Genomic DNA, 12,737 nt, shown 5'->3' with positions numbered 1-12,737 from the left:
GGGGAGGTGTTAGGGATCGGTGATAACTGATATAAGTATTCTGCTGATGCTACTGGGCTGCTTAAAGAAATTTCTCAATTATCTGAAAAATCCAGATAACCGATATAGGTCAGGTCCAAGCATTTTGGTTAATCAGAAATGTACTGTAATAATAATAGTTAACTATGAGATCTCAGAAGCATTAATATAATTCTGAAAAATGTTTCTGCTTCTTCATCCAAAAACAAGTCTTTAAATATGCCGATTAAAGAATCTACTGGATGCAGCAAATTTCAAGATTCAATGAAAGTTTGTATGAAATCGATATTCTTTATAATGAAGAGCCATCATGGGAAGGAATCATCTTTCTGTTCTGGACCTTTAGAATGTCCTTTATAACTTCCCATGTAATCCATGAACTTATATGGCAGAATTAAAATATTCCTCACTTTCTTGGTCCATAACTCATGAGATATTGAAAATTGAAACTATTTAATTTAATTATAAAATATAGATGACTGCTTTAATAATTTTCATTTACACATTCACAATATAAAGTAAAATCTCAGACAATAATCAGTTTTCACTGGTAATATTAATTGATTATCATTGTACTATTACTGTGAGATCTTAATTCCAGTGAAGATTCAGGAAAACAGATTCAGAAGTATCAATTGCTTTTCCATATTTTATGCCAGATATTTGTGATTTATTTCTTCATTAAATAAAAATGTTATCTTACTACAAGTACATTGTGATTTCTTAGTTCAGGAGGCACAATAAAACTCAAAATAGCACCATGTTCTTCCCTTTTATATGGTATTATGCATTTGACTCATAGATTTATTGAAGTCAGTTTTAAAGTACACATTTAGTTTCTTCATTTGTATATTCTTGGATACAAGTGTCTGTTTTTCTCGAAGTTCATACTTGTCAAAGAATAAAGTTAAGCGCTCTTGAACAGATCTAATAAATTTAATAGTAAAATGTAAAAACTCATCAAGTGGAGATTATTGTTACTCAGAGTAGTATGGTTGCATCATTTATAAATTTTGAGTTATCAAGTTCCAACAAATTTTGAAATGCAAGACCAATAATAATTTGTATTAGATTGGTATACAGTTCTGTTGTTTCTCTTTCAATAAATGGCTTCCAACCACAAGAGGATGATTAAGCTCCCCATCTTCAGTGCGAACTTGCTTCCCCATGAAATTCCTTTTTGCAGTGATTTAAGACTTGAGGTAACTGCACCAGCCACAAATGAGGACCATAAGTTGACTACAATTAACCTGGCACTCAGTGTTCAATCCTAGATGGAGTATTTCTGAAGGAAACGTTCAAATGCATCATAAATGGCTTGTCTGTAAAGAAAAAGAAATATGAATTTTGAACAAATTTATCATAAGCAGATTTAAATATCTGGGCACTGTCAATTATACATTTTTTTTTAAACCTCATGCAATATCAGAATTGAACACAGTCTGTTCCAAATGCATATGAGGTGCCATAGATTTGTTGCAGTCCTTCTGTTAGGAATGCAAGTCCATGATTTGAATCCAATGACAATGAAGGAATAGTGATATATTTCTACGTCAGGATGACATGGATCTTGGAGGTGGACATGTACTGCTCCCCTGCAAGGACTCTGAAGTCAATATCCTTCTGAGGTAGAGGTCATTGGTTTTGGACATGCATTCTGTTCAACCTAGGGAAGTAACCACAGTGTGTTTTGTTGTGGGTATAGCCACTATACTATGGTAATAGAAAAGTTGCTGTTTAGGTTAGTGGATGGACTACCAATTAAATCATGGAAGGGTTTAGGCCACTTGAATGTTTGAGTTGCACTTGTACAGTTGTGGAAATTATCCTGTCATACACCTTTCTCATGCCTTTAGATGGGAAAAGGCTTTGGGTGTATAGAGACTAATCACATTTCACAAGCAACCCAGTCTCTGACCTGCTCTTGTCATTCAAGTATTTATGTAACTGATTTCATTGAATCAATAGTGACTGCCAGGATTTTGATGGTGGAGTCTCATCAGTAGCAGTCCCACTGAACATCAAGGTGTGATGAAATATTTGGGAATGTTTTTGGGAGATAATTTGGTAAAATTAGAGTAGGTTACATACACACTTTAAAACAGATCTTATTTGAAATACTGAAGAATTCATATTCAGTGACTTTATAGAATGCTATGCACATTTCACAAGTAGGTACGAATTGAAATGATGCAATGAAATGGATAGGCTATTGTCTTGAAGGAGTCAGGTTGTCTGTGTGGGACCTTTTTGCAAGGCTTTTTGACCTCTCTGCAAAGTGCTCACTCAGAGGTCATTGAGAGGTTTGTTTACCTAAAACAATAGATGGTCTAGAAGACTGACTCCTATTGTTTGCTGGAGAAAGAGGGGGTTTTGCAAGTGAGAGAGAGAAGGACATGTGGCTGGCAGTGTTGGAATCTCAGAGACAGAGATCGAGAGATGGAAGTCTTTGACTGTGTGTGACACAGGAGACTGAACACGGTCAGCCAGGAGAAGCTTGTTGAAACTGAAACAGAAGCTCCAGAGTGGCGGATGGCTGGAAGTGCTATCTGTCTGATGTTTCTCTTGGAATAAGTGGAACAGAAATGAACTCTGTGCTAGCCTGAAAGAAAGAGGTTATCATCTGGAGAATCCTGATAGGGCAAGTTTCATCAGCAAGACATTGAGGTAACTAATGGTGGTACCTCAGTTGTGGAAATCCTGGAACAACACATCTCTCTTTGCAAGCTTACAAGAACCCTTCTGAATGGTAAACATTTACCTTTCGAGCACCAAAGCCTGGTGAACTTTATACATGTTAAATTTTGTGCACAGTATAAGAATGGCCTGCAACCAGTGAACTTGGAAAAATGAGAAGCGAGATTGATCTGTGAACCAAAGAACTTTTCTTAAATTTACACACACATTACATAGACGTGCGCTTAGAATTATAAGGGGGCTAAGTTGGGTAGTTATTAGTGATAAGTTAAAGTTTGATTCTGTTTTCATGTTTAAAGATAATTAAAAACAACTTTTGTTTAAGTAACCATTTGTCTTGGTGAATGTCTATTGATGCTGGGTTTTGGGGTCCTTTGGGCTCGTAACATTTTATGGGAGATTGTCCGGGACCATGTTGGACAGTCATTGGCTTGGATTTCTGCAGCATGGATGTAACTTGGTATTTATCAGCCCATGCCTAAGTGATGTCTGGGTAGCATGCAGGTGTGTGCTGTTTCATATATCAAATGGAAATTAAGATTTTGCAATCATCCACACTGAGTAGCTCACATTGTTCCATTGTTTAAAAAAGCTCCAAAAGAAACCCTGGAAAATTAAAGGTCAGTGAGCCTGATGTCAGTAGTATGTAACTTATTGAAAGGTTTTCTAAGAGATTGGATATACAAGTATTTGGATAACCAGGGACTGATTAGGGATAGTCAATATGGCTTTGTGTGCGGTAGGTCTGGTTCAACCAATCTTATAGAGTTTTTCGAGGAGGTTACCACAAAAATTGACAAAGAATGTGGATGTTTACTACATGGAGTTTGGTAAGGCCTTTGACAAGGTTCTACATCGGAGGATAGTCAGGAAGATTCAAATGCTCGATATTCATGGTGAAGTAGTAAAATGAATTCAACAATGGCTGGACGGGAGAAGCCAGAGAATAGTGGTGAATGATTGCTTCTCAGAGTGGATGCCTGTGACTAGTGGTGTGTCTCATAGATTGGTGCTGGGACCATGGTTGTTTTTCATTTATATCAATGATCTGATGATAATGTGGTAAATAGGATCAGCAAATCTGCAAATGACACAAAGATTGGAGGTGTTGTGGACAGTGAAGAAGGTTTTCAAAGCTCACAGAGGGATCTGGAAAAATGGGCTGAAAAATGGCCGACGGAATTTAATGCAATTTTGGAAGGACAAACCAAGAAAGTTCATGCACAGTAAATGGTAGGGCACTGACAAGTGTGGTATAACAGAAGGATCTGGGAATACAGATACATAATTTCCTTAAAGTGGTGTCACGAATGGGTTGTAAAGACAGCTTTTGGCATATTGGCCTTCAAAAATCAAATTATTGAGTATAGGAGTTGGGATGTTATGGTAAAGTCATATAAGACATTGGTAAGGCCAAATTTAGAGTATTGCGTACAGTTTTGCTCACCTAACTACAGGAAAGAGATCAATAAGATAGAAAGAGTGCAGAGAAGATTTACAAGGATGTTGCCTGGACTTCAGGAACTGAGTTACAGAGAAAGGTTAAACAGATTAGGACTTTATTATCTGGAGCGTAGAAGAATGAGGAGAGATTTGATAGAGGTATTTAAAATTAGGATGGGGATAGACAGAGTAAATATAGGGAGAAATATTCCATTGAGGGTAAATGAGATATTAACCAAAGGATACAGGGAAAAGTTTAGGGGAACTTCTTCACACAGAGAGTGGTGGGGGTGCGGAATGAGCTGCCAGCTTAAATGGTGAATGGAGGCTCAATTTTAACATTTAAGAAGAATTTGGAACGTAAATGGGAAAGGGATAGACTATGAACTGGGTAAAGATCAGTGGGACGAGAAAGAAAAATGGTTCGGCACAGACGAGAAGGGCCAAAGGGGCTTGTTTCTGTGCTGTAATGTCCCATGGTTCTATGATACTCATCTTCCTCCTCAGCTACAGCCATCGATTGTTTCAGAAATAATCTGCAAAAAAACTGCAATTTCTTTTACCTGAAGAGGCCTTGTTTGAAGAGGTATGCGCTAATGTGACCCCCTTCCAAGTATCTAATTTCACATCCAGGCCAAATTTCATTTAGGCTCCGTACTCCAGCTCGTGGAATGTAGGCATCTTCTTTTGCTTGTACCACTATGATTAGGCTAGGGTCTACTGGCACTTCAATTAAATGAAAGAACAGATAATTAGAGCTTCTAGAAAACATTCAGCTAGTGATTCAAATTCCACAAATACTCATTGAAATCATTCAGTTTAATGAAATGGTCCAGTATAACTGCTCTTTGTGAAGTAATAGCAACCCACTTTTTCTACTTCAAATATTTATCAAATTATCTGAATTGAAACATACAATAACATGTTTCATCAATATGTGTCCACTCATACACATGGCCCTAAATAAAAATTACAAACTTCCACAGATTTAAACATTTACTCAAAATTTTACGAAATCAAACAATTAGAATTTTTCATCTTTGTTTATTCATCATCTTTCACAAGTCCACTTTCAAAATGGCTGAACTTTCCTGACCTCATCTTTCTCTGTGTTAGATCCTATCACGCACAGTTCCCAAATCTTACAAAAATACATCTACCTTCTCTTTAAGTTCCCCCAATGATCTAACCTCCACATACTTCTGGAATAGAGAATTTAAGAGTTTCACCACTCTCTGTGAGAAGGAACTATTACCAGTACTTACCCTATATTTTGGCGTTTAAGTTGACCGGCAGATAGCCTGGTTTTTAGCCTTGTTTTGACAGTTTTATATTATATCTGGTGTATAAGTCGAACCCCATTTTTCAGGCTGTCCAGGCCTCCCAGGAACAACCCAAAATTTTTTAAATAACCGAATCGCAAGTAACAAAGGTGTAAAATAAGTTTAAAAACGTATCAGGCAGCAGTGGCGATAGCCCACGGAGCTGGAGCAGCAATGTCGTGCTCCCGGCGTGAGCAGGAACCGCAGCCTACCAGGCAGGATGGCGACCTCAGGGTCCCAGGTAGGAGCAGTTATGGCGGTGCACAGCAGTGGTGAGGTGCTTCCAGCATTGACTTATACGTCAAATCGACAGCAATCTGATTTTTTTTTTAGTGAATTTAAGGACTCAAAAGTATATCCGGCATTCAAGTCAACCCCCTCCCTACCTTTCTGATACATTTTTTAGGGTTTTACGGCTCGACTTATACCTTGAAATATACAGTATCTCATTATTAAAAGACTTCCTTGTTATCTTTTAAATGTGCCATTTGTTGAAGGCTCTCCAACCTAAAGTGACATCTCAATATCTACCCTGTTATGGCCCCTTCAGTTATAACATTTTTCATACGATAATTGTTTACTTTTCTAAATTTCAGAGAATACAGATCTAACTCTTCTGGCCATCATAGTGAAACAACCACCTTCTCTCAGGAATTTCTGAAGTGAATCTTTACTGATTTATCCAATGCTAGCATATCCTTTCTTAAATAAGGGTACCAAATCTGTGTTTTTCTTTTTCATACATCTTTTATTTATCTCAGTATTTTCAGCAACTTGACCTTTTCAGCTCTTTGTGGAAACCCTAACCCAGTCACAATTTTGTGAGTTTCAATTCAACCCCCAATTTGATTAAAAAACTTTAGTGAAGCTTTGTGGATCTAATCTTTCCTCAAATTGTAATCCAAAAGGCAATGAAGTTTATACTGCAAATATATCATACTATATAATTACTAGGTAATTTTAAAAGATAGTCCAAAAGATAAGCTTTAAATAAGATAAACAAGTTAAAAAGAGATTGGAAGAAATTGGAAAGGACAATAACAAAATTTCAGTATTCAAATAGAAAGAGTGCCAAATTTAATAAAAATTGTAATTATTTTTCCCACAAAGAAATCCTCATACCAGAATCAATCTCACTGAAACCCCAATTCATACAACAAATGCATTTACTGCACAATTCAATAGATAGGTATCATCAAATAAGATTTGCAGACAAATCTTTTCTTTTTGGATACAGAGAATAATTGCAAAACTGTCAATTAAACTGCATAATAAACTTAACTACTGAGCTATCAGGAAATCTTGTGTATTTCGTTTTTAAGAAACAAACCAGATTCCAATGATATAACAAATTACGGGTTCTCCCCGATTTACAACCTATCCGACTTACATCCATGCGCATAATCGACCGAATTTTTAAAAAAAGAAAAAATATAACATTTATGTGTTTTATGTTGTATTTGACAAACTATAAGAGGGATACAGGGGATGTAGGAGCCAAGATGTGCATACTTACCTTGTTATTTAGCATCCCCGGGTCCATAGCCTTGGCACGGCCATTTTGATTCCTGTGCACATGCGCAGTGGATTTGCATATTGGAGTTCGGTTGGCGCATGCGGGAGAGTTAAGGGTGCAAATTCAATATCGTTAGGGCACTTAACTCTTGCACCTGCACCAACACAAAGTCCAACTGAGGACTCATGCATGCACATAGGAATGAAGATGGTTGCGTCCAGCCAACAGACCCCGGGATGCCGACTAACAAGGTATGCATGGACTAAAATGTGGAAAGATTCACCAAGGTTGACTGACAAATTCAGGAAATTTTAAATTGTTCTCGTCAAATCTACAATGAAAAAAGATTTGATTTAAAAGTTTGCTTTAAGTCTTTGGTACTTCACATGCACGGAAAATTCTGACTTGCGTCCATTTTGAGATATGACTAATCCTTTGGTTCCAATAACAGTCGTAAGTCGGGGGAGTACCTGTACTTGTGTAGATAATTTACGATTTAATTTGAAAGTTTTAAAATACCTGAGAAATTTCCAACATGTGTACATTCATCCATTACACCTTTCATGAAGAGTATAGACTCTCGTTCCAGGGAGGTTTTCCTCTTTGATGGTTGATGTTTTACAGAGGATAAATGCTTGCTTGTGTTTGTTGAGGGAATTCTGTGATTCTGACAGTCAGTGTGTGAGGCATCATGAAGCAGTAACTCTTGGGCGGAGCCATTAAAGGTAGTTGTGTCTGGACCAAACTGATAAACGGTCGCAGTGTTCACCACTTCTCTCTTGTCATTTAATTCTCGCACATTAGCGGCAAAGTCAAAGTGTTGCCAGTTGTTCAAACTGGATGGAGAGTTCTTTATAAAATCTTGACCCATTTTGAAGGAATCCATCTGAAGATTAACATTTCAAAATGATTTCAAAGGTACTTGGTGAATACACAAGGCAAATATTTCACCTAAATATTGATGATCTCCCTCCCTTATTTGCATTCCAACAGGTTTTGGGTTGTGATTAACAAGTCAATCTCTAGCTAAAATTTCCTGTCAAATGTAGGTTCTTTTATATCAATTAGTGTACTCTTCAGGTGTGATTAGGAGGCCAGGCAAATTCCTGTCCATTTTGACTTATTTACTGTATATACCACATATAAAATTAACACATCAAATTAAGATCAAGCAAGAATCTCATTCATTTTAAATTCGTTAGGTGTTTCACCTGCTAAAGAAATAAATACATGATTTTTGTCTTCACCGTGATTGTTGAAAGAAAAAATACACCAGAACTAAGAGCAGCTTGGAGTCTTTTGTTTGTTTCATCTCAAGCTAAGTGAGACAGATGAATACTCAGTTGCATTACCTAGTAGTACTTTGGTTGACAATGGTGCCATCATATTGCAAATGATTACCTGTAATTTTGTCCATGTTGGCATAAATTTCAGATGGGAGAGTCTCTTAATCAATTGTGATTGTGATGTACAATCACTGGATCTAAAACACTCCATGGTACAGAGTTATGCATGCTGTTTTTTGAATAATACTTAACATGAGAAACAGGAGCAGAAATTGGACATCTGGTCCTTTGAGTCTGAACTGCTCATGGTTTATCTTCTCACTCAACACTATTTTCCTCCTCATTGCTATAGAAAAACAATGATTAAATTCAGTGCAGTGAAATGCATCACTTTGCAAACTTACTCCACAGTATTCTAGTAATCTGATAATTTCTTCCTCATAAACAGTTTGAGTGGCATATTGTTTTTCCAGTTCTCTCCAGTTTACTGCTTTGCTCAACACACCCTGCAAATAGCAACAAAATAGTACATGATTCAGTGTCCACATCTTAATACCAAGGGTACAGCTATATTTTTGCATGACAAAAAATACAATAGAGAATTTGTCATAATTATTAAGTGTATAATTTGTGAGTGACCATTTCATTATCAAATTCAAGTCAATCACAGATGGATTGCAAAATAGAGCTTTCAACAAATATATTACATCCAATGGGACAGGAGGAGAACTTAACTTTCTTATTAAAGGGTTTTCAAACAAGATAGAGAGCAAAACTGGTGAAAGAAACAACTACAGGTCACAAAAGGATAATGCACAAGGTTCAAGGGATGAGATTTAGGGGAATGAATGGAAGAATAAACAAATGCCATGTTTTTATCTGTGATACAAAGTACACTGTTTGACCTGCTGAGTTTCTCTAGAATTGTGTTTTTACTTCAAACAAGGCATCTGTAGACTTTCATGTTTTACTTTTGCATTGTGGACTTCTGGTTTGAAGGAGACAGAAGAGCAAATTTAAAATTTTCAATGTGAAAAAAGAATTACCCTGGTAGTAACTGGATATAATCGTATGAAAGGTAAACAAGGGCACAGATTTCCTAAACTGCCTCCAAGAGAATCTTTACAGCCAGTATGTGACAAGCTCAACAAGAGGAGGACGTGGGATCATGAGATGTGAGTGGAGTAAGAGGAGGCAGAACCCTAGAGCTCCCAGATCAAATAACAAAAAGAGCCTGAAAAAAAATAATAAAATAACAGTAAAAATGTTTCCTTGTGGTTTGGGAAGACACTAGGAAGAAGATAATGACAAAGAAAAATGTGGCAATAATAAAAGGCAAGGATTTGATTCCAAAGTTAGGTGACCAAATCAAGGTGTCTCAAAGAAGAAAATGGCGGGGCTGCCCAGCCCACAGAGTCAATGGAGCCTGCCCAGGAAGAGAGCAGAGACCTGGATGATGCAAGCAGAATGTAGGAGTCCCAGGAAATGGCACAGGGAGAGGGGGAGACTCGGGACTTCCCTCCCACAGCAAGAGCCCCAGGTTGGGCATTTTCACGCTGAATGCAATGCTCGCAGCAGTGCTCACATTAGTGCTATTAACAGCAAAAAGCTCCGAGCCCAAAATGATCCAGTATCACATTCAAAGACACGACGAGCACCAGTGGGAGCTGCGATGACAGTGAGGAGGAGGAAGACTGTGAGGTAGGCGACAGTGGCTGTAATGACAGATGTCACGAGGCCAGGGGACCGAGAAATGAGGACTCAGAGCCCTCCCTGAGAGACGTGCTGGAAGCCCTGGGACATATGGAGGGCAGAATATTTTAGCCTGTGGAAAGCCCAGGACATGGCCAGAAATTAAATGTAATGCAAGGACCCTCACAGATTTAACAGGGAGAATCACGGAGGTGGAAGATAGAGTGAGAGCCAGTGAAGAGAGGTTCAGCAGTGTAACGGATGAACAAGATGCCCTGATAAGGGAAAGAGAGCAAATCTGGGGGAAGCTAGATGCTCGAGAGAATTAAAGTCGTAGGAACCATATTAAAGTTGTGCTGAGGGAAGATGCTGAGGAGAGAAACCCAGAAGACTTCCTCCAGAAATGGATCCCCGAAGTACTGGGAAAGGATATACTGGGGGAAAAGGTACAGGTGGAGGGCAAGGAGGACACCCTTTCCAAAGAATGGCCCTGGACAGAAACCCCATTTGGGTTTTAATAAAACTGGTACATTACCAGAATAGGGAGAAAATTTTAGGGGCTGCAGCAGATGAAGTGAGGAAAAGAGGGGGGGGGGGCAATTGAAATAGAGAGACACAAAATAGTCTTCTACCCTGATATTAGTATAGCGCTTTTAAAGCGGAGAAAAGAGTTTGAGCCAATTAAAAGACTGGTAAAGCAAAAATGGTGAGTGTATCTTGAGTTACACCATCCTGAAAATTGTATTACCGTGCAGGGTTGGGGGGTTGAAAATTTTTAAATCAGAGCTGAGTAAGGCACAACAGTTTGCGAGAGAGCTGCCTGAGCTTGGTGGAGATAAGGAAAATAAAAGCAAGAGCAAACATGAGGACTAACCCAAGATTTTGTAAATAGTTGTTGAAAACTGTTAAATAACTGGCGCAAATGTCAGCTTAAAAAAAATGATGAATGGAGTACCCAAACCCTCCCAGAATTTTTATCAACAGCAATCATTAAGACAATTCTTAAAAAAGACAAGGATCTGCTAATGCCGTCTTCTTATAGATCCATTTCTCTGTTAAACACTGATTACAAAATATATTTGCTAAAGTTAATAAATAAAGATCAAGTGGGTTTTGTGTAGAAGAGTTAGGTGGCAGATAACATTGGCAGATTGTTGAGTATTATGCATCTGGCACAAAACAGGGATGAGAGGGGCTTATCTGTAGCCCTGGCTGCAGAAAAAGCATTTGTTAGAGTGGGACTTTTTATTTAAAGTGCTGGGAAAATTTACTTTAAGGCAGTGGTTCCCAAGGGGAGTCACGTGATGGAGTAGTGGCTGGTAGGAGAATACCAGCCCTCTCCAGAAAAGACGAAATAAAGAGAAGAAAACACAAAGTTCAAGAAACACAAAACATAACAAATAAAAGATAAAGTTGTAGAGAAAAGAAAGAAAATGGCACCCAAGAAGGAAAAAGTAAAAACGGGAAAAAAAAGAAGAAAAGACGCCGGAAGAGAAAGGAGAAGGCCTTACCTGCATGAAGAAACAGGGAGCCGTTGTGGAGAAGAGAGCCCGTTCACCAAGGTTGGTGACGACCTCGCAGAGTCAAGACCCCCCGACCGCTGGACGGAAAAAATGGATCTTTGAGCCAAACAAAAGTGTGCAACTGCGCATGTGCGAGGAGTTGTGCATGAGCAGTGCGCTCACTAAAGAAAAGGAGAACACCAACAGGAGGGGGGCCCAGCTGAGGAGCGGGCAAATACAGCGCGACCAGCTGATGGATGCCAAACACCAGGGCTCTCAGCTGGAAGAAGAGGAGAGTGACAGGAAAGGAAGTGATAGGAAAGAAGAGCAGCAGCAGGAGGCCCAAGAGATGAGTAGCCCAGAAGAAGAGGACCAACAGCAAGAAGCCAAGCAAGAAGAAACCAAACAAAGTGAGGAAAGCAACTTGTCAGGAAAGTCAGAAGAGACATGGATACAAGGAAGAGAAGAAGAAGACACAAACACAGGTACATGCACAGAAGAAGAGGAAGAAGAAGACCAAGATCTGCACAGAGAAATAGAAGATAAAATAGATGGACAGAATATAGATAAATTTTTTTTCCAAGAACAAATGAGAGCATTAAAAGAATGGTTGACACTAGAATTTAGTGAAATGAAAAGTACAGAAGAAAAAGTGAGTAGAATAGAGCTGGTCATGACAGAAATAGGGAAAAGATTAGAAAATGTGGAAGAGCGAGAAATGGCTGTAGAAATGGAAGTGAACGACTTAAGAAGAAAATCGGAAGAAAGTGACAAAAAAGTTAAAGAGTCACTAGAATTGTTTAGCTCAGAAAATTGATATGATGGAAAACTAGAGTAGGCGAAACAACAAAGATAATGGGTCTAAAGGAAGATGAAGAAGGCACAGATATGAAAGAATTTATAAAAGAATGGATCCCACAGGTCCTGGGAATGTCAGAAATACAGGAAGGAATGGAAATAGAAAGGGCACATAGAACACTAGCTCTGAAACCACAGACACATCAAAAACCAAGATTCGTTTTAGTAAAATTTTTGAGATATACAAGAAGAGAAAATATACTGGAGCGGGCAAGGAATAAAATTAGAGAAGAGAAAAAAACCATTGGAATACACGGGTCAAAAAATATTTTTTTACCCAGACATAAGTTTTGAACTCTTAAAGAAGAGGAAGGAGTTTAATACAGCAAAATCTATCCTATGGAAAAAAGGTTATAAATTTATGTTAAGATATCCAGCTGTGCTTAAAATATTTATCCCTGGG

At 38.2% G+C, this 12,737-nt stretch overlaps 1 protein-coding gene across 1 annotated transcript in view; it reads right to left on the bottom strand.

The window, feature by feature from the left end:
• Positions 1-510: 510 nt before the first annotated feature.
• abhd18 (abhydrolase domain containing 18) overlaps positions 511-12,737 on the bottom strand; it is an 88,698-nt gene continuing 76,471 nt past the window's right edge. Inside the window, exons 10-13 of the mRNA XM_069925255.1 lie at positions 8,687-8,788; positions 7,516-7,882; positions 4,722-4,884; positions 511-1,340 (exon numbers count right to left, since the gene is read on the bottom strand). Coding sequence (XP_069781356.1) covers positions 1,289-1,340; positions 4,722-4,884; positions 7,516-7,882; positions 8,687-8,788 — 684 coding nt within the window. The 3' untranslated portion in view covers positions 511-1,288. The remainder of the gene's footprint in view (positions 1,341-4,721; positions 4,885-7,515; positions 7,883-8,686; positions 8,789-12,737) is intronic.

This window comes from Narcine bancroftii, chromosome 3, assembly GCF_036971445.1.
Source record: "Narcine bancroftii isolate sNarBan1 chromosome 3, sNarBan1.hap1, whole genome shotgun sequence".
Taxonomy (NCBI): Eukaryota; Metazoa; Chordata; class Chondrichthyes; order Torpediniformes; family Narcinidae; genus Narcine; species Narcine bancroftii.
The sequence above is the reverse complement of the archived record's forward strand: the minus strand, read 5'-3'. Positions and strand labels throughout refer to the sequence as shown.